This window comes from Nerophis ophidion, linkage group LG06 (genome assembly GCF_033978795.1).
Source record: "Nerophis ophidion isolate RoL-2023_Sa linkage group LG06, RoL_Noph_v1.0, whole genome shotgun sequence".
In the NCBI taxonomy this organism is placed as follows: Eukaryota; Metazoa; Chordata; class Actinopteri; order Syngnathiformes; family Syngnathidae; genus Nerophis; species Nerophis ophidion.
The window spans coordinates 40,213,444-40,239,111 of record NC_084616.1 but is presented as its reverse complement, the minus strand read 5'-3'; the positions used below and the strand labels follow the sequence as shown (position 1 = coordinate 40,239,111).

At 44.6% G+C, this 25,668-nt stretch overlaps 1 protein-coding gene across 3 annotated transcripts in view; it reads right to left on the bottom strand.

Moving 5' to 3' along the window:
• LOC133554708 (probable G-protein coupled receptor 153) overlaps positions 1-25,668 on the bottom strand; it is a 113,172-nt gene that overhangs the window by 22,770 nt on the left and 64,734 nt on the right. For 2 of the 3 annotated variants that reach the window (XM_061903762.1, XM_061903763.1), the window contains one exon: positions 12,240-12,669. In XM_061903762.1, the coding sequence (XP_061759746.1) occupies positions 12,240-12,669 (430 nt within the window). The remainder of the gene's footprint in view (positions 1-12,239; positions 12,670-25,668) is intronic. The other variant, XM_061903764.1, reaches the window with a different exon arrangement.

Sequence of the window (25,668 nt, the reverse complement as noted above, 5' to 3'; positions counted from 1 at the left end):
AAAGTTGTTGTGCTGTGGCGTTTGTGCGTTGTGGCTGAAAAATACTGTGCTGTGGTTTTATGTTATTGTGTTGTGGCGTTTGTGATTTTTTAGTATTTGCAATTGTGACATTTCTTGGACACTGCAAAAAATATGAATAATGGAAAAAAAAATCTGATAATTAATAAATATTAGGTATTTACTCTGAATTGTTTTGTAGTTTTTTTTTCATCAAATCATGTTGAATGCATAAATAATAATTGTTTCACTCCCTGTAAGTCACGTCAACTTCGGTTAACAGGAGCAGTTTGGTGAACAATAACTATCCAAACCAATATTTACTTTTATCTCTGAAAAAAAAAAAACCTTGTCATTGTAGTTAGGAAACAGACACCAAATGTTCAAAAATGTGTGCTGGTATTTCAATACATTATTTACGTTTTTAATGATTTCAACAAACATGGCAGCAGCTTTTAATAAACTGTCAAGTGTATTTAACCCATTTCGAAAAATACTTTTTTTCGGGATAATTTCAACTGTAAAACAACAAGTTTGTTCCTGCTCCTGAGTATTTGTACATGCATCCTCACAAAAATGTAAATGAACATCCATCCATCCGCATTTATTTGTGTGTTTCTGCTCTCCATGCATTTAAATAGCTCATTATATTAGGCCATGAGAGGCCTTCAGATCTTTATGTCACTAGACTGTGACAGAATATACTGTAGTCTTTCAACATACCCACCACTGTTAGAAACATAAACATACGATGCAGTGCAAATGCAAAGTCGGAGCACACGCAAACCATTTCTAATACATGCCAAAACAGGAAGTCATAAAAAGCACTCACGTGTCCTCAGTCTCTCTGAAGGCTAAATAGCAGCTGTGGTGCCTAAAGGCTTGTGAGGTCATCACTTTGCATGGAGCAGCAATGCATACGTGCAACATGCACATATTGCACATGTATGTTTGCTAAAAACATGAACGGTCTATTCAAAGCAGCAGTTTGTCATAAATGTAATACACTATGACGGCACATTGGTTTGTAAAAAGGGGGAATAACATCACTGTCACATTATGTACTTTAATGGCGGACCAGCCACATCACCTCAACTGTTGTTGGCTATACGTGCATAACATTTGCAAATCTAATCTAATCACACACACACAAAAAAAAAATACATATTTATATATATATATATATATATATATATATATATATATATATATATATATATATAAATGTGTGAACTTGTTGGGAGTTTCCTCCTCTCCCAGCTCGCTACCCTCAACCTGAACCTTGGTATTTACCGTGATGACGGACTGGCAGTGTGCCGTGCCTCGCCAAGGAGCAGCGAGAATACCAAGAAGCGCATATGCCAAATCTTCAAAGAGAACGGCTTACGGATCACGATTGAAGCCAACAAGCAAACCGTCAACTTCTTCGACGTCACTTTCAACCTGAGAAATAACAGCTAACAACCATTCACAAAACCCAACACAACACTCCAATAAGTGCACCATGACAGCAACCACCCACCCACCACCATGAAAAGAATACCTACCGGAATTAATAAAAGGCTATCGATGCTGTCATCTAGCAAAGCTGAATTCGTAAAAGAAAGCACTTGATGAAAGCGGATACAACTTCACCCTCACCTACGAACCCATGCCAGGAAACCAACCAAAAAAGAGCAGAAAACGAAACAACATCATCTGGTACAACCCCCCATTCAGCAAAAAAACGTGTCAACTAATATCGGCCACAAGTTCCTCACTCCGATCGACAAACACTTTCCCCAAGGCAACACCCTAAGAAAAGTATTCAACAAGAACAACATTAAATTGAGCTACAGCTGTATGAATAACATACAACTAATCATTTCAAATCACAACAAAACAATTGCAAAAGCCCAGACTGAACGACTCCGAAACCAATGAAGAATGTAACTGCGCAGGAAACCTGATTTCCCCCTCAACGGGGGGTGCTTACAAACAACAGTCGTTTACCAAGCAAAGGTAACACGCAAGGACATTAACACTTCCGACACGTACGTAGGAATAACCGAAGGAGAGTTTAAAACCAGATGGAATAATCACAAGGCCTCCTTTAGAAACCAGACCTTGCGGAATTCTACAGAACTCAGCAAGCACATTTGGAACCTCAAAGACAATAATGTTGAATATTCAATAACATGGCTAATTCTTGCATCCAGCACACCTTACAACAGTGGTAATAAAAGATGCAACCTATGCTTAAAAGAGAAACTGTTTATTATATATCACCCAGACCTGTCATCACTCAACAAGCGCAGTGAAACCATATCAACACCTCCTACGTAACACAAAAAAGGCATGCCGTGTGCCGTCGGTGTGCCGTCTTACGTGATGCGGACGTTCTACCGATCCGTTGTGGTGAAGAAGGAGCTGAGCCGGAAGGCAAAGCTCTCAATTCACCGGTCGATCTACGTTCCCATCCTCAACTATGGTCATGAGCTTTGGGTCATGACCGAAAGGATAAGATCACGGGTACAACCGGCCGAAATGAGTTTCCTCCGCCGTGTGGCGGGGCTCTCCCTTAGAGATAGAAGCTCTGCCATCCGGGAGGAGCTCAAAGTAAAGCCGCTGCTCCTCCACATCGAGAGGAGCCAGATGAGGTGGTTCGGGCATCTGGTCAGGAGGCAACCCGAACGCCTCCCTTCAAATTTAAAATTACAATTGAATATAGAGTTGTTTCTTGCTAAAACGCAGCTGTACTACATTGCGTGTTGTTTTGTTTATTTTCTTAAAGCAATATTATTATTTATTCATTGTAGAACATTTTTTAACCATAAATTAAGTATTTTAAGGATAGAAATTGCCAAATTAACAAAAACTATCAATAAGAAGTATTGGCCATTAGAGGTCACCCAACCAATCACAGTGTTGAATATCGTGGCCACTGAGTGATTAAGTCTCAGGCTGTATCACTATTTTGTATTGAAAGAGAGTGTAAATGTGACTAAAGGGTGTTGTTTTATTTCTAGAGGTCTCTCATGAAAATAGTTTGTTTTCGGTCTAGCTATATCAAATATTGGATTTATAATTAAAACAATTTTGTATTTCATTCATGTCCAGAACCAAAAAAAAAGAGGGACTACTGTAATATGATGTGTTCATATATATTAGTGGTGTCCAAACTACAGCCCGGGAACAACATGTGGTCTCCAATATAATCAATTTGGCCCGTGAGATGTCATGAGTTTATTAAGGAGTTTTACCCACAGGGAGATTGCATTCATTTTAATGGTCTGATGATTGTTATACTGCTGGTATGTAGCCAACTAGTGGACAACATGAGAAATTGTGTTAGATGTAAATATAAACGGAATACTATGATTTGCAAATCATTTTCAACCCATATTCAGTTGAATATGCTATAAAGACAACCTATTTGATGTTCAAACTGATACATTTTTTTTTTTGCAAATAATCTTTAACTTTAGAATTTGATGCCAGCAACACATGAAAACAAGTTGGGAAAAGTGGCAAAAAATACTGATAAAGTTGAGGAATGCTCATTAAACACTTATTTGGAACATCCCACAGGTGTGCAGGCTAATTGGGAACAGGTGGGTGCCATGATTGGGTATAAAAGCAGCTTCCATGAAATGCAAAGTAATTCACAAATAAGGATTGGGTGAGGGTCACCAATTTGTAAGCAAATTGTCGAACAGTTTTATAACAACATTTCTCAACGAGCTATTGCAAGGAATTTAGGGATTTTACCATCTACGGTTCGTAAAATCATCAAAAGGTTCAGAGAATCTGGAGAAATCACTGCGTGTAAGTGGACCTTTGATACCTCAGGCGGTACTGCACCAAAAACCGACATTAGTGTGTAAAGGATATCACCACATGGGTATAGGAACACTTCATAAAACCACTGTCAGTAACTACAGTTGGTTGCTACATCTGCAAATGCCAGTTAAAACTCTACTATGCAAAGCCAAACCCATTTATCAACAACACCAAGGAACGCCGCTGGCTTCGCTGGGCCCGAGCTCATCTAAGATGGACTGATGCAAAGTGGAAAAGTATTCTGTGGTCTGACGAGTCCACATTCCAAATTATATCCGGAAACTGTGGAAGTGGTGTCCTCCGGAACATAACTTTGTTATAGGCGCAAAGTTAAAAAGCCAGCATCTGTGATGGTATGGGGGTGTATTATTGCCCAAGGCATGGGTAACTTACACATCTGTGAAGGCACCATTAATGCTGAATGGTCCATACAGGTTTTGGAGCAACATATGTTGTAATCCAAGCAACGTTATCATGGACGCCCCTGCTTATTTTAGCAAGACAATGCCAAGCCACGTGTTACATCAACGTGGTGTCGTAGTAAAAGAGTGTGGGTACTTTCCTGGCCCGCCTCAGTCCAGACCTGTCACTCATCAAAAATGTGTGGCGCATTAGGAAGCTTAAATACGACAGCGGAGACTGTCTCTACATAAAACAAGAATGAGAAAGACTTCCACTTTCAAAGCTTCAACATTTAGTTTCCCCAGTTCCCAAACGTTTATTGAGTGTTGTTAAAAGAAAAGGTGATGTAACACAGTGGTGAACATGCCCTTTCCCAACTATTTTGGCATGTGTTGCAGCCATGAAATTCTAAGTTAATTATTATTTGCAAAAAAAATAAAATTTATGAGTTTGAACATCAAATATCTTGTCTTTGTAGTGCATTCAACTGAATATGGGTTGAAAAGAATTTGCAAATCATTTTATTCCGTTTATATTTACATCTAACACAATTTCCCAACTCATATGGAAACAGGGTTTGTACAGATATACACATTTATCATATATCCATCCATCCATTTACTACCGCTTGTCCCTTTTGGGATCACGGGAGGTCGCTGGCGCCTATCTCAGCTACAATCGGGCAGAAGGCGGCGTACACCCTGGACAAGTCGCCACCTCATCGCAGGGCCAACACAGATAAACAGACAACATTCACACTGAAATTCAAACATTAGGGCCAATTTTTAGTGTTGCCAATCAACTTATCCCCAGGTGCATGTTTTTGGAGGTGGGAGGAAACCGGAGTACCCGGTGGGAACCCACGCAGTCACGGGGAGAACATGCAAACTCCACGCAGAGAGATCCCGAGACCGGGTTTGAACCCAGGACTGCTCAGGACCTTCGCATTGTGAGGCAGATGCACTAACCCCTCTTCCAATGTCCTGCTATATATATATATACATATATATATATATATATATATATATATATATATATATATATATATATATATATATATATATATATATATATATATATATATATAAACAGGTATGTATATATATATATATGTATATATATATGTATATTTATATATATTTAAATATATATATATGTATATGTATATGTATATATATATATATATATATATATATACATTTTTATGTTTTATTTATTTATTTATTTATAGTTAATCGACCAAATATTATTGCCCAATGCAGTGTCAAAAAGTTTGAAGACCCATGGTATATTTCTCTCTGAGCTGCCACCTTACCGTGGTAGAGGAGTTTGCGTGTCCCAATGATCCTAGGAGCTATGTTGCCCGGGGGCTTTAAGCCCCCTGGTAGGGTCTCCCAAGGCAAACTGGTCGTAGGTGAGGCACCAGACAAAGAGCAGCTCGAAAACCTCTATGAAAAGTAAAAAGAAATGACCCAGATTTCCCTCGCCCGGACGCGGGTCACCGGGGCCCCCCTCTGGAGCCAGGCCCGGAGGTGGGGCACGATGGCGAGCGCCTGGTGGCCGCGCCCGTACCCATGGGGCCCGGCCGGGCACAGTCCGAAGAGGCAACGTGGGTCCCCCCTCTAATGGGCTCACCACCCATAGCAGGGGCCATAGAGGTCGGGTGCATTGTGAGCTGGGCGGCAGCCGAAGGCAGGACACTTGGCGGTCCGATCCTCGGCTACATAAGCTCGCTCTTGGGACGTGGAACGTCACCTCACTGGGGGGCAAGGAGCCTGTGCTAGTGCGCGAAGTAGAGAAATTCCGGCTGGATGTAGTCGGACTCACTTCGACGCACAGCAAGGGCTCTGGAACCACTTCTCTTGAAAGGGGCTGGACTCTCTTTCACTCTGGCATTGCCGGCAGTGAGAGGCGGCGGGCTGGGGTGGCAATTCTCGTTTCCCCCCGGCTCAAAGCCTGCACGTTGGAGTTCAACCCAGTGGACGAAAGGGTAGCCTCCCTCCGCCTTCGGGTGGGGGGACGGGTCCTGACTGTTGTTTGCGCTTACGCACCAAACAACAATTCAGAGTACCCACCCTTTTTGGGTACACTCGAGGGAGTACTGGAGAGTGCTCCCCCGGGTGATTCCCTTGTCCTACTGGGAGACTTCAACGCTCATGTTGGTAACGACAGTGAAACCTGGAGAGGCGTGATTGGGAAGAATGGCCGCCCGGATCTGAGCCCGAGTGGTGTTTTGTTATTGGACTTCTGTGCTCGTCACAATTTGTCCATAACAAACACCATGTTCAAACATAAGGGTGTCCATATGTGCACTTGGCACCAGGACACCCTAGGCCGCAGTTCCATGATCGACTTTGTAGTTGTGTCATCGGATTTGCGGCCTCATGTTTTGGACACTCGGGTGAAGAGAGGGGCGGAGCTTTCTACCGATCACCACCTGGTGGTGAGTTGTCTGCGATGGTGGGGGAGGATGCCGGACAGACCTGGCAGGCCCAAACGCATTGTGAGGGTTTGCTGGGAACGTCTGGCAGAGTCTCCTGTCAGACAAAGTTTCAATTCCCACCTCCGGAGGAACTTTGAACATGTCACGAGGGAGGTGCTGGACATTGAGTCCGAGTGGAGCATGTTCCGCACCTCTATTGTCGAGGCGGCTGATCGGAGCTGTGGCCGCAAGGTAGTTGGTGCCTGTCGTGGCGGTAATCCTAGAACCCGGTGGTGGACACCAGCGGTCAGGGATGCCGTCAAGCTGAAGAAGGAGTCCTATCGGGTTCTTTTGGCTCATAGGACTCCAGAGGCAGTGGACAGGTACCGACAGGCCAAGCGGTGTGCAGCTTCAGCGGTCGCAGAGGCAAAAACTCGGACATAGGAAGAGTTTGGGGAAGCCATGGAAAATGACTTCCTGATGGCTTCGAAGCGATTCTGGACCACACATCCGCCGCCTCAGGAAGGGGAAGCAGTGCACTGTCAACACCGTGTATGGTGCGGATGGTGTTCTGCTGACCTCAACTGCGGATGTTGTGGATAGGTGGAAGGAATACTTCGAAGACCTCCTCAATCCCACCAACACTTCTTCCTATGAACAAGCAGTGCCTGGGGAATCTGTGGTGGACTCTCCTATTTCTGGGGCTGAGGTTGCTGAGGTAGTTAAAAAGCTCCTCGGTGGCAAGGCCCCAGGGGTGGATGAGATCCGCCCGGAGTTCCTTAAGGCTCTGGATGCTGTGGGGCTGTCTTGGTTGACAAGACTCTGCAGCATCGCGTGGACATCGGGGGCGGTACCTCTGGATTGGCAGACCGGGGTGGTAGTCCCTCTCTTTAAGAAGGGGGACCGGAGGGTGTGTTCCAACTATCGTGGGATCACACTCCTCACCCTTCCCGGTAAGGTTTATTCAGGTGTACTGGAGAGGAGGCTACGCCGGATAGTCGAACCTCGGATTCAGGAGGAACAGTGTGGTTTTCGTCCTGGTCGTGGAACTGTGGACCAGCTCTATACTCTCGGCAGGGTTCTTGAGGGTGCATGGGAGTTTGCCCAACCAGTCTACATGTGCTTTGTGGACTTGGAGAAGGCATTCGACCGTGTCCCTCGGGAAGTCCTGTGGGGAGTGCTCAGAGAGTATGGGGTATCGGACTGTCTTATTGTGGCAGTCCGATCCCTGTACGATCGGTGTCAGAGCTTGGTCCGCATTGCTGGCAGTAAGTCGGACACGTTTCCAGTGAGGGTTGGACTCCGCCAAGGCTGCCCTTTGTCACCGATTCTGTTCATAACTTTTATGGACAGAATTTCTAGACGCAGTCAAGGCATTGAGGGCTTCCGGTTTGGTGGCCGCGGGATTAGGTCTCTGCTTTTTGCAGACGATGTGGTCCTGTTGGCTTCATCTGGCCGGGATCTTCAGCTCTCACTGGATCGATTCGCAGCCGAGTGTGAAGCGGCCGGAATGAGAATCAGCACCTCCAAATCCGAGTCCATGGTTCTCTACCGGAAAAGGGTGGAGTGCCATCTCCGGGTTGGGGAGGAGACCCTGCCCCAAGTGGAGGAGTTCAAGTACCTAGGAGTCTTGTTCACGAGTGGGGGAGGAGTGGATCGTGAGATCGACAGGCGGATCGGTGCGGCGTCTTCAGTAATGCGGACGTTGTACCGATCCGTTGTGGTGAAGAAGGAGCTGAGCCGGAAGGCAAAGCTCTCAATTCACCGGTCGATCTACGTTCCCATCCTCACCTATGGTCATGAGCTTTGGGTCATGACCGAAAGGATAAGATCACGGGTACAAGCGGCCGAAATGAGTTTCCTCCGCCGTGTGGCGGGGCTCTCCCTTAGAGATAGGGTGAGAAGCTCTTCCATCCGGGAGGAACTCAAAGTAAAGCCGCTGCTCCTCCACATCGAGAGGAGCCAGATGAGGTGGTTCGGGCATCTGGTCAGGATGCCACCCGAACGCCTCCCGAGGGAGGTGTTTAGGGCACGTCCAACCGGTAGGAGGCCACGCGGAAGACCCAGGACACGTTGGGAAGACTATGTCTCCCGGCTGGCCTGGGAACGCCTCGGGATCCCCCGGGAAGAGCTAGACGAAGTGGCTGGGGAGAGGGAAGTCTGGGCTTCCCTGCTTAGGCTGCTGCCCCCGCGACCCGACCTCGGATAAGCGGAAGAAGATGGATGGATGGATGGTATATTTGTATATAATATTACTATAATTTTTTTAAATTTCATCATAAAAATATTGTATTCATTATTTGTAAAATAATTCAGACAAAAGTCAACACATTATAAAAAGTCATACAAGAAAAAATGCAATTGAAATGATAATCTTTTTTTCTGTGCTTTTAACAATGTACGCAGCCAACATTTTCAGTCCAAAATGAGCCATCAGCAATGATTTGGTCTGCTGATCCGCGGAGAGAAAGCGTTTGAAAGTTTGGCTATTTGGAGAAGGAATTGTTATCGCCCAGCTCCCAGGGTGCAGTTATTGGCATGCTGAAAAAAGACGAGAAGCATGACTTGAGGGAATAATTAAAGATCGCTATAAAAGCCAAAGCCTGCAAAGTGTGACAATGGTCTCACTGAACGTTTGCTAATGCAATTCTTGAGGGAGGCTTTTGAAATTCATCGTGCTAATGTAACCCAGACCACATGTTCTTTCGTGGTAATGTTTAACATCCTTCCACTGCAAGAAGTACTACTTATTTTGTATCAGTGCAATAGTGCAGCCATGTCTGTAACTTGCCTGGGGTGTACACAATTCCATCAGGAAAAAGTTTGTTTGGATGACTTTAAACAGATGGCGTCACCCGTGAGCTAATGCAGGAATGTGGTAATGATACGGAGATCTCGTCTTACACAATCTAATAACACCAAGTCAGAATGCAAACAGCAAAATCAAGTACAGGAGCATTCTTGGTGAAAAGTCTTAAGCTCTCTAGGAGCTCTCGATTCGGCCTGGAAACACAATGTAAAAAATGAATGAGGCCCTGAGGCTTGAATTTGCAAACCAAATGGCGACAGGCTAGAAGAGCTTCATTCAAGCATGATGATCTTGAAGGATTTTTGAGTTAAGTGACACCCTTGATATTCCAGATAAGAGAGGGGAGATGACCCTTGCTCTAAACGTGCTTGATAGATTCAGTAGACCCCCCACTCTCATTATATATTGTGACTTGCTGGAAAAATACAGGCATCATTTATAATCACTTAGCCTGGCCTACTTTCAGATGTGGAGGAAGAAAAACATTTAGTTTGATCTAAATAATAAAGCAGCATGGCATGGTTTCTAAGTGTGTTGAATGTTTACCTCCAGCGAGCCTGTTTCATGTCATGCCAAGCAAGCCTGCACATGGTCGACAGCCTCCGAAATGAGCAATAAAGTTACCGGTATTAATGATAAACTGCGGTAAAATTAACGTACTTTAAAGACCATAGAGTGCACTGCAGATGAATGGGCTATTTTTGATCTGTTTTCATATATAAGGCGCCTTATGCGGATAATAGGGCGCATTAAATGAGTCATGTTATTATTATTATTTTTTCTAAATTGACAACACTTCCTTGAGGTCTACATAACATGTAATGGTGGTTCTTTGGTCAAAATGTTGCATAGATTATGTTTTACAGATCTTCAAGACGCTTTCTGTCAGTCGCTTCCGGATGTGTCGTTTTGTGGGCGGTCTTATTTACGTGGCTCACCTTTGGCACCGTCTTTTTTCCGTCATCTTTGCTGTAGCGGTGTCGCGTGCAAGGACGGGAGTGAAAGAAGTGTCAAAAGATGGAGCTAACTGTTTCAATGACATTCAGATTTTACTAATGTCAATAACGGAGCAGCATCTACTCATCTGGAAATCAGCACCCCGGAAATGTGTCCCGTGAACAACCGTGCGACCGGAACGCTCTAACAACTAAAGTACCTTGGCTGAATAATGTAAACTCACTACGCCGGTATGTTTTAGCGCTTTCATGGCGAGTTTACTGACAGATATAAGTAAGAACTTAACACTACTTTATATTAGAAATGGCAACAGCAGAGGATGAATGTCCCATAAAACAACTCATGGCAAGGGGATGGCGTGGCGGAGTTGGTAGAGTGGCTGTGCCAGCAATCTGAGGGTTGCTGGTTCAATACCCACCTTCTACCATCCTAGTCACGTCCGTGGTGTCCTTGGGCAAGACACTTCACCCTTGCTCCTGATGGGTCCTGGTGAGCGCCTTGCATGGCAGCTCCCGCCATCAGTGTGTGAATGTGTGTGTGAATGGGTGATTGTGGAAATACTGTCAAAGCGCTTTGGGCTCCCTTAAAAAGTGGTAGAAAAGCGCTATAAAAGTACAAACCATTTACCATTTACCATAACAAGAAGATAGAGAAAAAGAATAAGATTATCGATTACGTTGTCGGCGCAGACGGCTCAATTTTTCAGTATTTACGCAGATCCCAAACACACATCAGCGGGTACCAGAAGGTAAGAAAATGTTTTTTTTTTTTATATAATATTGCAAAACAAAACGTTAGATAATATGTCTTACCTTATACACACACCATAATATAACTCGTATGTTTAATGCGCTGACAATCCTTCAAGGGGTGCGGCTCCATAGCTTACCAAAGTTATACGAAAACATTTTGATTCATTTTTGAGCGCCGTGTGCAATGTTATATATTTTCAATGGAACATATAAAATGTTGGAGTTTACTTGAGTCATATTGCCATCATATTGCAGTCTACACGTATCTCTTAGTTTTGACTGCCATCTACTTGTCACACTTATCATTACACCATGTACCAAATATATTATATCGTGTATAATCACTTTTTGAGCACATTCAACAATATTGTGATAGTAGTTATACCCGTGGTAATTTTGGTCACAATGATCGTCATATAAGATTTCAATATATAAAAATGTATCAAAATCTACATTTAAACATTAATCATTTACAGGGAAACCTAAAACATTAAAAATAAAAACAATTGTCTGTAAAAAAACAAAATGCCTCAAAAATGTCTAAAATATATCTAATATATATTTAATCCCTAACACATATTACAAAAAATCTGGAATGTCAACCGTGTGTGTAAGACATTAGTAATTCTTGTGAGAATTATATATTTTTTTAACTTTTAAAAACATTACCAGTACATTCATTTAAATTTGGTGCTCACTGTTCACATTCGCTCATAAACAAATTATGATGGAACTGCCCGTGACTGTAACTTGTCATAACTCTACCTCGCTATTCAAATGGTGAGTATTTTTTTTGTTTTGTAGTTTGATTTTGTTTTTATTACAGAGTGGTTACCTTTTATTACACTTGTATGGCAGTTCAGAAAGTTTACTTTAAAAATTCCTGTAGAGTTATTTGATGTTTAATGACAGTGACTGGAGCACAATAATTCACGTATTACTTGCTATGAGTTGTTTAATGGTCAGCGTTGTAACTTTGACTGTATATTCCAAACTGTCACCTTTGTTATGGAAACTGCACACAGTTATACGCACTGGTATAACTTGGCAGTGTGTCATGTTTAAGCAGAGAACTCACCAGTATGGGGAAGCCAGTCAGGAAGTCATAGATGAAGACGATGCCACTGATCAGGTAAGTGATCTGCAATGACGTCTTAAGAGGTTCCGACCCATCAATGGAGGATCTACGCTTGCCCTGGGCGTCTTCCACCACGATGGTGGGGACATTGAATTTGTTCTTGTCCGCTTTGTGGCCTGCCTGAATGGAGAAGGTCTGGAAGAGAGCAATGCCGATGCAGATCACACCCATGGTCACGCTACCGCCAATCAAGAGCAGGAAGCAAACCCCAAACCCCAAGCCGATCTCTGTCACGATGAATCGGCAGTCGGAGGTGTAGAAGCGGTCGATGGTGTCGTGCCAGCCCACAGCTGGAAGTGTGGACAGGATGAAGGAGACCATCCAGATGCCCATCACTGTGTGCACCGCCTGCTTCTTAGTATTGCTCAGCCTGGAAGCACAAACAAACCATTTTAGTATAAAAGCACTCAAGATGGCCGTCTGCTAATAACAACAATTACCGTACTTCAATAGCTCAGGGACTTCGAATCATACATTAGACGTGACAACAACAACAACAACAACAACCCCAAATGGTGATAAAAACACTTCCCCGAAAAGACACGAAAGCAGGCCAAGGGTCAATTACTCATACATTTTATATGCATTTTACTCTTAAAGGGCAATAATATCCAAAGAATGGAATTGTTATTATCAACTAAAATTGATACTTGGTTTAAAAAACAATAAATACTTAGTCGACTAAAATTAAAGTAAATTTTGTCGACTAAAATATAAAATAAAACAGACAATGCATCATTAATAACTCGTATTAAATATTATTGCAGTACATCTCAACAACTAAATTCACAACAAGACCTGCGTTTCATGAATATTCCAATAAATAATTATTGTGTGTTATTATATTGGCTGGAATTAAGCATTTTTTTTTAAATGTTGAATAGTACAGTACATCAGTGGTCCCAAACCACCGGGCCGCAGCTCGATTGGTACCGTGTCCCAGAAGAATGAGAGAGTGGCCGTGCGCAACCCGAGGGTCCCTGGTTCAATCCCCACCTAGTACCAACCTCGTCACGTCCGTTGTGTCCTGAGCAAGACACTTCACCCTTGCTCCTGATGGTTGCTGGTTAGCGCCTTGCATATGGCAGCTCCCTCCATCAGTGTGTGAATGTGTGTGTGAATGGGTAGATGCGGAAGTAGTGTCAAAGCGCTTTGAGTACCTTGAAGGTAGAAAAGCGCTATCCAAGTACAACCCATTCATCATTATTTATCATTTAATTCTAATTTTTTATTTATTTTTTTATTTTATTTATTTTTTTACAATTAGTGCACCAACCCAAAAAAACTTCCCTTTTCATGACAAAAACCTCCTGCGGGACACATTTTCAAGCGTTGACTGGTCCGCAGCTATAAAAAGGTTCGGGACCACTGCAGTATATGACTAAAATGGTCACATGAAGAAACAAACAAGTACAACAAGTGCCGTTTACTCATGAGGAGAGACCTCTAAGAGGTTGCGGACAGATCTCTGTCATAGAGGTAAAACACTTTGAAGCAAATAAAATGTTTCCCTTGTAGCGTGTGGAAAAACAAGTTGAAAGAAGCCATCATTGAAACTGCAGCTGAATGAAGAGTGTGACCTTGGCTGATGGCAAAAAATTGCCTTTGCCATCCTATGGCCTATTTGTCATTTTGGTCTATATTTGTGCAGACGGACTGGATGGTCCTCACATCTACAAGTAATTGTTACACTCCAGCACTCTGGCAAATGTGTTTGTGTCCTCTGGGGTTGGCACACATAATAACCACCTGAAAGAAGAACAGGTAATGATGGATGGTTCTTTTATTATTATTGTCAATATTATTACTAGCAACTGCAGGAAAACCTCACTGTCCTCGCTTGCAAAAAACAAAAAAAACAAAAGCACAGACTGTGGCAAGAGAGGACACAGTAGAATATTAATTGGAATTGTTGATTGACCTAGTCAGGCAAACCGGAGTGCAGTACTTGACTCCAACCAGCAGAGGCGCTGTTGATCAACTTAACTCGTCTTAGCAGTTCTGTTCGTCTTCACACTAGCAGTGCATGCACAACCAATACTTTGTCATCTTGTACTGTCTTGATGATGACATGAGTGAGTTTGTCAAAGTCCCCAAATTAAAGAGAAAGTACAACAAAGAGTATCAATCCCACCACTTGGGATGGGAATTAGAGGTGGGAGAAATAATATATTTTTAGATGCATTGCAATTCGGACATGGACGATTCTAAAATCGATTCGTAACTGTCAATAAGCTATAATCAATTTATTTATTGTCAAAGAAGTAATACAGAGAGTTCTACATTTTGGCTGATCTGACCAGCTCCTTTATTTTAGGGCTCTAATATTCCATTTTGCACACATTTCCATTATGTTAATAAATGTGGGAATCAATTCAACTGTTTCTTATTACAAATGCACAGTTTTTAAAAGTTGCAAGTGATAAGCTGTAGCGGTTGATTTACGGACATAATTCGCCACACCTAGTGCTTGACCTTATTGTTATTATTCATTGTACTGTTCGAGTATGCACATGACAATGTTGTTCTGTTTCACTGTACTGTTCAATTAGGCACATGACAAGGTTGTTCCGTTGCAGGTAATTCGGCGCGGCCCCTTTAAGTGGCCGGCCGGAGATTCTCCCAAAGGTGGGGGTTTGTTGTTCCCGCCATTTTTGAGTGTTTTAAGTCAGTCTGGTTTGGTTCTAAAAGAATAAAGGACGCACACGTTTTTGTGTGTCAACGATACACGAAGTTGTCTTGCTTTCACGCTACAAGCACAACACTGGTGACCCCGACGTTTCACTGAACGAATTCAGTGGATTTTTTTCGACCATGACGGCGAATGCAGTTTCTCTGAAGCTGCCCGAGTTCTGGGAATCTTCCACGACTGTATGGTTTGCCCAGGCCGAGGCACAGTTCACCCTGCGAGGTATCACCGAAGATGACACTAAGTTCCATTATGTTGTGTCCTCCCTCGGGAGCGCGACGGCGTCCAGAGTGGCTAGCGTCCTTACGCACCCACCGGAGAGGAACAAGTACCTCACGTTGAAGGCTCACCTGTTACAGAAATTTGGACTTACCGACGCGGAGCGAGCTCGGCGCCTTTTTTCGTTGCAGGGGCTTGGCGATTGCAAGCCCTCTGAACTCATGGACAAAATGCTAAACCTCTTGGGTGAGCACAGCCCAGGATTTCTGTTTGTGCAGCTTTTCCTGACACTCCTGCCTTCTCAGGTGCGGGCTGCTTTGGCTAACACCGCCATTTTGGACTGCCGCGAACTAGCTGCGGAAGCGGATAAAGTTTTTGTAGCCACCCAACCGACCTATGTGGCTGCATTTCTACCGGCTGAGGCAGATTCGCCCACTATCGCGGCTGCCGCCGCGGTAGCGGCGCCCCCCAGGCGGCAACCGGATTCTGGACTATGTTTTTTCCATGCGAAGTTCGGGACAAAAGCCAGGCGCTGCCGACCCCCGTGCAGTTTTCGAGGACCGCCGCCGGGAAACGCCGGGGCCGGCGCTCAGCAGTAGCCATGAGTGTCGGCAGTACTGGCAGGCTGCTCTTCATCCAAGACTCCCTCTCTGGACGTCAGTTCCTGTGTGACACGGGCGCGCAGAGGAGCGTCCTGCCAGCATCAAACTTGGACATGCTGTCTGAGTCTCATGGCCCCCCCATGGAAGCGGCCAACGGCAGCCCCATCCGCACTTATGGAATACGGTACGTGGAAGTGTGTTTTGGTGGACAGCGTTTCAGTTGGAACTTTGTGACTGCTAAAGTGACAGTGCCGCTCATCGGGGCAGATTTTCTCTGTGCTTTCGGCCTCCTTGTGGATGTTAAAAACAGGCGTTTGGTGGATGCAATTACGTTCTGCTCCTACAAGTGCAGTCTCAGCGCGACAGACTCAATCAGACTTTCCAGCATGCTACCCACCGCAGACGTTTTTCTGCGCCTCCTCGCCGATTTCCCCACCCTGGTGCAGCCCACGTTCTCGTCAGCTACCACCAAACATGGTGTGGAACACCACATCTCCACCACGGGCCCCCCTGTGCACGCACGTGCCCGGCGCCTGGACCCCGCTAAGCTCTCCATCGCTAGAGCTGAATTTGAGACCATGGAACGCCTCGGGATAATTCGCCGCTCAGACAGCCCGTGGGCGTCGCCCCTCCACATGGTGGAGAAGCCCGGAGGTGGTTGGCGGCCGTGCGGGGATTACCGCAGACTCAACGAGGCGACTACCCCGGACCGTTACCCTGTCCCCCACATACAAGACTTTTCCGCCAACCTGGCTGGTAAAACTGTATTTTCTAAGGTAGATCTCGTCCGGGGCTATCATCAGGTGCCGGTCCACCCCTCTGATATTCCGAAGACAGCGGTAATTACCCCATTTGGACTGTTTGAATTTTTACGCATGCCGTTTGGCCTTAAGAGCGCCGCACAGACTTTCCAGCGGTTGATGGACTCTGTTTTACGTGATTTGCCGTTTTTGTTTGTTTACTTGGACGATATCCTGGTAGCAAGCACCTCGCAAGCCGAACATGTGACCCACCTTAGGACTCTTTTTCAGCGTCTTAGCCAACACGGGCTCATTGTTAACCCGGCTAAGTGCCAATTCGGGGTGTCTGTGATCGACTTCCTCGGTCATCGTGTCACGGAGTGCGGGGCAGTTCCCCTCCCAGCAAAGGTGGCTGCCATCGCAAACTTCCCCCGCCCACTCACGGTTAAGGCTCTCCAGGAGTTCCTGGGCATGGTAAATTTTTACCATCGTTTTATTCCCAGGGCAGCTGACCTCATGCGGCCGCTGTATGATGCGCTTAAAGGAGCTGCTCCCAAGCACATGGTGGACTGGTCTGACACGCGGCACAGTGCTTTTGTGGGGGTCAAGTCTGCTCTCGCTAACGCTACCCTGCTGGCACACCCATTACCCGATGCTCCCATTGCAATCACCACAGACGCGTCAGACTATGCCGTAGGTGCAGTGCATGAGCAGTGGGTGGGCGGCACTTGGCAACCTTTGGCTTTCTTTAGCAGGCAGTTGCGCCCCTGCGAGCGGAAATATAGCACATTTGACCGTGAGCTCCTCGGCCTCTATCTGGCCATACGCCATTTCCGTTCGTTGCTTGAGGGCCGGCCTTTCACAGCTTTTGTGGACCACAAACCGCTCACTTTCGCGATGGCCAAGACAGCTGAACCGTGGTCGGCTCGGCAACAGAGGCACCTCTCCTACGTCTCAGAGTTCACGACAGACATCCAACACCTTGCTGGTAAGAGCAATGTCGTTGCTGACTGCCTTTCCCGAGCTGTCGCTGGCGCCGTCCATGTCGGGCTCGATTTTGCTCAAATGGCAGTTGACCAGGCCGACGACCCTGACATCAAAGCTCTGAAGGCTGCAACCACAGGGTTACGGTTGTCTGAGGTCCCTTTTGAGGACACAGGGGTTATGCTCCTTTGTGACATCGCTACCGGTCGGCCACGGCCCCTTGTGCCCGCCTGTTGGAGGCGGCGTGTTTTCGACTCCATCCACGGCCTTTCTCACCCGGGCAGGAAACCTTCCCAGCGGCTAGTAGCTGCAAAATTTGTCTGGCGGGGATTAAAGAAAGATGTTAGGGACTGGGTTTCCACCTGTGTAGCATGCCAGCGCTCAAAGGTGCACTGCCACACGCGGGCTCCACTGGCACCGTTTACGGTTCCGGAGCGCCGTTTTGACCATGTCAATGTGGACTTGGTCGGCCCTCTTCCATCCTCACGCAGCTACACATACCTTCTCACGATGGTTGACAGGACCACCCGCTGGCCGGAAGCAGTACCTCTGACGTCCGCCATCTCCGCAGAGGTGGCACGCGCGTTCATTGGTACGTGGGTTGCCCGTTTCGGTACCCCGTCGGACATATCATCCGACCGGGGCTCGCAGTTCACTTCTGAGCTTTGGGCCGCTGTGGCCGAGAGCTTGGGAGTGAAACTCCACCACACAACGGCATATCACCCACAGGCCAATGGTATGTGTGAGCGATTTCACAGATCCATGAAGGCAGCGCTTAGGGCGTCCCTGAAGGACAGCGCCTGGGTAGACAAACTCCCTTGGGTAATGCTGGGCCTTCGGACTGCCCCCAAGGAAGACCTGCAATCTTCCTCGGCAGAGTTGGTGTATGGGCAGCCCCTGCGTGTGCCGGGAGATTTCATTCCTAACACGACGGCATCTTGGTCCGCTGGTGAGCAACGAGCTGCTCTCCTCGATGCTGCCAAGGGTTTTGCCCCCATCCCCACTTCTCAGCACGGACTTACGCCGTCTCATGTTCCCACTTCTTTAAGAGGTGCAGCTTTTGTTTTTGTCCGCCACGACGCCCACCGCGGCCCCTTTCAGCCCCCTTACAATGGGCCATTTCGCGTCCTAGAGAGCGGGGACAAACATTTTCTCTTGGATATCGGGGGTCGGTCTGAAAAGATCACGGTGGACCGGCTGAAAGCGGCCCACTTAGATCTTAGTCAGCCGGTTACCGGTTACCACAGCTGTACCCCCACGCCGGGGTCGTCCGCCCGCGTTGCCTAGGCCTCATAATGACTTTTTGCATCCTTCTGAGCAATCCCTCGGTACCTTGGACTGTGCAGATTCCATTCCGTTTCCCCCTGCTGACTCCCCGGCGTTAGTACCAGTCCGGCGCACCCGGTCTGGTAGACCTGTTCGTGCCCCTGTCTATTGACCGTTTATTTTCCTTAGTGATGGCGAATTCTGGGGGGACGTGTGTAGCGGTTGATTTACGGACATAATTCGCCACACCTAGTGCTTGACCTTATTGTTATTATTCACTGTACTGTTTGAGTATGCACATGACAATGTTGTTCTGTTTCACTGTACTGTTCAATTAGGCACATGACAAGGTTGTTCCGTTGCAGGTAATTCGGCGCGGCCCCTTTAAGTGGCCGGCCGGAGATTCTCCCAAAGGTGGGGGTTTGTTGTTCCCGCCATTTTTGAGTGTTTTAAGTCAGTCTGGTTTGGTTCTAAAAGAATAAAGGACGCACACGTTTTTGTGTGTCAACGATACACAAAGTTGTCTTGCTTTCACGCTACAAGCACAACAAAGCGCTTATTTAGTGAAATTAAAAGAAATGTAAAACTGCATCAATATACATAAGTTAAAGTTGCAACAAAAATCAAATTTTACTTGAATTTTAGCTCTTGAATCGTAATCGTAATCGATTCGTGAGCTGCCCAAAGAATCGAAAATCGGTTCTTGTTCAGAACCGGTTTATCAGTGTATACATTTTTTTTCTAACAATGATTTAGATCAGGGGTGCCCATTACGTCGATCGCGAGCTACCAGTCGATCTCCAGCCAGGCTTTTAAAAAAAATAGACCTAAAAATTAGTGATCATCAATCTTCACCAAGACGTCACTTAAATGACATTCACGGTACCGGAGGGTCTTGTGAGATGACGCTGGCTGCTGCAAGATCATTATTATTAAAAATGACCGAGAGGAAGGCGAGAAACACTTTTTATTTCAACAGACTCTCGCGCCGTACCTTCCGTCAAAACTCTAAAGGCCGACTGCACATTTCCTATCTTCACAATAAAAGCCCTGCTTCATGCTGCCTGCGCTAACTAAATACAGAGTCTCGGAAAACTGGCGTGCACAAGCGATCCCTCAGAAAGCTGGCGTGCACATCACTTGTGCACGCCAGCTTTCCGAGACTCTTATTTTGTGTATGGAAGCTGGATGAATTAGATGCCAAAAACCAACCACTTTCATGTGGTATTGTACAGAAAGGACAACTTTTTTTCTCCTCCATTTGAAAATGTGGGCGTTATCATCATTACTGTCCGATTCCAATCAATGCAAGTCATCAGAATCAGGTAATACACCAACTTATATTCTTGTCTTCGTGAAAGAAAGACATCTATATGTGTTACACATGCTTGTATTATCATTAAACACATTTAACTTGTTTACAAAAATGTCTCTTTCATAAATAAATAAATATAAATTATATATATAAATGAGGTAGATCCCCTCGAGTTGGTCAATTGAAAAGTAGCACGCCTGCAGAAAAAGTGTGGGCACCCCTGATTTAGATGGTCGGAAATGAGGTCATTTCGCAACGTGCATATTCACGTCAGACAGCTACATGGCTACCACGTAAACACTTCAAGGTTTGGCCACATTTTACCAGAAAAGATTGCAACAGCACTACATGTAATAACTGCAAGGTTGCTATTTTATCAGGAGGACATTTGAGCAACATGCTGAAACATTTGAACTCATAGTATGTAATAACGATAAATGAGGAGCTCATTAGACATGCGTTTCTTACTTCTCGTCTCGATGACTGTAACGTGTTATTTTTAGGTCTCCCTATGTCTAGCATTAAAATATTACAGTTGGTACAAAATGTGACTGCTAGACTTTTAACAAGAACAAGAAAGTTTGATCATACTACGCCTATACAGGCTCACCTACACTGGCTTCCTGTGCACTTAAGAGGTGACTTTAAGGTTTTACTACATATGTATAAAATACCTAATGGTCTAGCTCCATCCTATCTTGCTGATTGTATTGTACCATATGTCCCGACCAAAAATCTGCGTTCTACGAACTTGGGCTTAATAGTGATTTCAATAGCCCAAAAAAAGTCTGCGGGCTGTAGAGCTTTTTCTATTCGGGCTCCAGTACTCTGGAATGCCCTCCCGATAACAGTTAAAGGCTTCTACTTATAGCATCTCTAAGTCCCATCTTAAAACTCATTTGTATACGCTAGCCTTTAAATAGACCCCCCTTTTAGACCAGTTGATCTGCCGTCTCTTTTCTGCTGTACCCCCCTCTCCTGCATGGAGAGGTTATCAGGAGCCGGGGTGGACCAGTCATCTGTGCATCAGTTGGGGGCGTCTTTGCGCTGCTGACTAGTCTCCACTCAAGAGGATCTCCTGCTGGTCCCACTATTGACTGGACTCCCCCACTATTAACTAGATCTACTCGACATCCATTGCACTAGTCACACACAGGTGGGTCCCCACATCTGCTGTCCCCTCCGAGGTTTCTCATTGTGCCCATTGGGTTGAGTTTTTTTCTTGCCAAATGTAGGATCTGAGCTGAGTATGTCATTGTGGCTTGTGCAGCCCTTTGAAACACTTGTTAATAAGGGTGTGAGCAGAGGTGAGCCAAAAAGGGTGCTCTGTGCTTCGCCTTTCAGGTGCAGACAAGAACAAACGACTGTAACAAAGGCACATCAAAAGGTATGCCGGTATTGTCTTAAATATATACCGCTTTCTAAAATATACCGGTTAACTATAATACCGGTATACCGCCCAGTCCTATTAAGCAGAATCGAAACCAGAAAATTCTTATCAATTCCCACTCTTAACCACCACGCTACGGTAGTATCGATCCAATACCTATACCCACTTTATCAATACTTGGATCGATACGTTCACTACGTTAGATCACGTTTGCTTACACAAGATTTGGGGCTTCTATGATAAGAGCCTGGCTTTGTGGTGGGACCGAATCGTCATGTGTGTGCTGTGCTGAGTTGATATTATTGTACCACAAACACATACAAATCATAACTGCTCAATGCCTGATTTTTTTGTCTTTATGTCTGGAGTCTGTAGCAGATAAAGAAATATTTTAAGATTTAGAAAATCTTTGTGTGTGTGCACCAACCTTAAGTAGGTGAAGCCATATGAAAGGAAATATGAATTATTTTGCATCTACAGCTGTCAAAACAGTTCCTGCACAATAACTGGAAAACAATTCCTTTCCTTATAATCCTCATAAAAAAAGGATTAGGACTATGACATCAAGATTTACAAATACCCCTACCCGAAAAAATCAAAATATTGTTATCTGCATGTTTTAATCCAATTGTAAGGGATTAGTCTGACATGCACAGACACAAAATGAAGGGCAGCAGTAGCTTCTGCAGCTTTGTGCAAAGACAAGGAGGTCTCGTTGTCACTGTGAGCAATAATGCTAGCCCTTTTCTCAATATGCCTCAGGTTCCTATAGCAGCGAGATCGCATCACTAAGCAGCTTGAATCTATTGCCTGAATGAATGAACGTTGCAAGGAGGGGAGGGGCAGGGCAATGAGAGAGGGAGAATTGCAGCCCAACTACAAGGTTGGAATTCATTATTTAGGCCTTCCGTGCGCGTTAATGTCAGAGACAAGGCGGCCATGCTAGCTCAGCAGGGCACATGGAACATGAACAGCTTTCACACGGAAGTACTTTTGCGCTACTGTGTCGTTGCTATAAGCCTAAAGCATTGTAAAATGCAAAATACACTGACAGAAAGACTTCCAATTGGAGAATATAACACACTTCACTCAGACACAGCTTGGCGTTGCGAGAGAAGTGTTGAAAAAAGTTTTAATCGGAAAACAATGATGTCGGTTACCAGGCAAACCCTGGATCAAATCCCTGAGCTATGATAGTATTTGTCTTTGTTTGTGTATTAACAAGCTTCACAGTGCCTGGGCTGTGAATGAGCAGGTATTAGACACCGCAGTCTCCTTGGACGCATCCTCGCCTATCCTTGCGGACTGGACTCTGGCCTAGAGTTGATGGGCGGCCGAGGGTGGAGTCGGCTCTCTTGGTTGCTATGTTGGGTCTGCTCCTGTCTCTGGACATGCTCCCCTCACCCCAGCAGACGATGGCGTGGTACACTGCAGAGGCCACTACAGTTTATATTTGTTGTTTTTGTTGTTGTTGTTGTTGTTTTAGTTTTTGTGGCTGTGTATAGAAGTGGCTAATGGCATCAGCTCTGCTCTTTTATGTATTTAATGTCCTTTGTGTTCTTTGATTTTTCCCTCTTACACACATCTTTATGTGTGCTATGGCTATGAGTTTTTTTTTATAGTATAGGTACATGGTATTCCAGAGGTACAGACATGAAGGAAGTGTTTGATTATGGCTTGTTTGTGTTACAGAAGTGTGTGGGGTTGCCCATTGAGGCAATGGTGCTGCTGCTGTTGCATGATACTATTTCCATAATCACGAGAGGTAATGGTATGACTATGTATGTGTGTAGTGTGCATATGTATGTTTATATTTATCATTTATGTGTATACAAGTTCATTGTACATAAAGTGAACACGTAGTTCTAGCTCAGAGCAATTTATCAATCAATCAATCAATGTTTATTTATGTAGCCCTAAATCACAAGTGTCTCAAAGGGCTGCACAAACCACAACAACATCCTCAGTACAGAGCCCATATAAGGGCAAGGAAAAACTCACCCAAGTGGGAAGTCGGTGACAATGAGTATGAGAAACTTTGGAGAGGACCGCATATGTGGGCAACCCCTAATCCCCAATTTTTGATTTAAAGAAAATGGGTGGGATTAAATGAGTGTTAACTTCTTCTTCTCACTCTTCTTCAAATATGTAAAAAAAAAAGAAAGTTTGTTTTATTCTCCATTGTTTTTTCATTTTGTTATAATGGCTGTTAAGGCTATACCACTGTATTGGATCAGGCTTGCTTTTGTTTTTTTTTGCATATTTGAAATAAAAATGTATCAATCAAAAAAAAGTCTGGACCCCCTCTCGAGGGGCCAAGGTTTGGACTGATTTTTTTTCTGACTCCCCAAGCCCTACCCAGCGTTTACATGTTTCTCACCTTTTTTGTAAGGGCCACCGGAAGTTGGCAGACCCGTCAGCGATCCTGTTCTGTCTCCCTGTAATGTTTGTCTGAGCTTTAATGGGATTGTGCTGAAAATCTTAATTCCCCCTCGGGGATTATTAAAGTATTTTTAATTCCGATTTTGATTATCACAGAGTCCCACAGAAAGTACCTAAACATTTAGGAACAGAACAGATAACAATGACATCAGCACATCCTGGTGCTCGGAGAGTTTAGACTGTGTTTGTGTTTCTGTGACCTAGTTTGAGACATCTGTCATTCATACTTTGGTCATTCTTCCACATAATCCCCACATTGTAGCAAGTACTTAGTACATACTAAACGCCAATGAAATATATTTAATGTAGTACATGTAAGTTACCATGAGTAACACTAACTATAATGTTGCTTTCTGTTTTTTGCTAAAAAAGGCAACCATAATATTTCAAAATATGGAGATCTTTGTGTCTTTTTATGCATGCAAACAAAAATAGATTTGCAACCAAAAAAAATTGCAAACAAAAACAAGGATTTGAAATAAAAATAACATTTAAACATTAAATTGTTTTGGTTAAAAATCCTTCTTTAGTTCCAACTCAACTTTAATATTGCCATTCAGTCAGCATAGTGCTGATGTTAACACCATTTTTTTAGTCCTTCTGCAGCATTTTTCTAGTTTTGCTAGCTCGATATGAGTCCAAAGAAGGTCATGGACAAGCGATGTGAAGTGAAGTGAATTATATCATATTATAGCGCTTTCTCTATTGTGACTCAAAGCACTTTACATTGAGAAACTCATTATCTACATTTAAACTACATTTTAACCATTGTAGGTGGGACTGAGAGCAAGGTGGGTGAAATGTCTTGCCCAATGACACAACGGCAGTGACTAGGGTGGCGGAAGCTGGAATCAAACCAGAAACCCTCAAGTTTATGGCCCGTCGCTCTATAAAATCTGAGCCACGCCCATGTGTGGTTTGAAACAATAAGGAAGTAACCGCAGCGCTGTCGACAATGCCCCCTTCCCCTTCGTCCTTTCTGTTAATGTTAAGGAGTTTTGTAATTTTCGACTGAGTGCACCACAGGGTTAGTGAGTATGCGTGCGTGTCAGCAGGGTGGCTGAAAATGCAGACGGCTCACCAAGTTGTTGTTTTGACTTTGGTAATAAAATAAAAGTTTATCAATCACCCCCTTGTTATGTTTCTTTGATATATAGTACTGTATAGCAGTGGTCATCAACCACCGGGCCGTGGCCCGATTGTTACCGGTGGGTTTGCCCACATATGCGGTCCTCTCCAAGGTTTCTCATAGTCATCATTGTCACTGTCACCAACATCCCACTGGGATGAGTTTTCTTTGCCCTTATGTGGGCTCTACCGAGGATGTCGTTGTGGTTTGTGTTGTGGTTTGTGCAGCCCTTTGAGACACTGTTGATTTAGGGCTATATAAATAAACATTGATTGATTGATTGATTGATTGATTACATGAGTAAACAAACCGCTAACAGCAAGCTAGCTAAATGTTAGCGGTTAGTTATTATATCCTTGTACGGTTTGTAGTGAAGCATGTTTAGCTAATCCTCGTCCTTCAGTGATGATACTTGTAAGAAATGTAGTTTATTTGTCGCCATGGAGGCGAGCATTATTGATTTATAAGTAAATAAAACACTACCGATTTGCAGCTGGACGTTAGCTGCTAGCCAGCTATGTTTTAAAGCACCGCTTGCAGAACACCGCTTCAGTTTTTATAGTTTCAACACTTCAAAAATATGTTAATTTGAC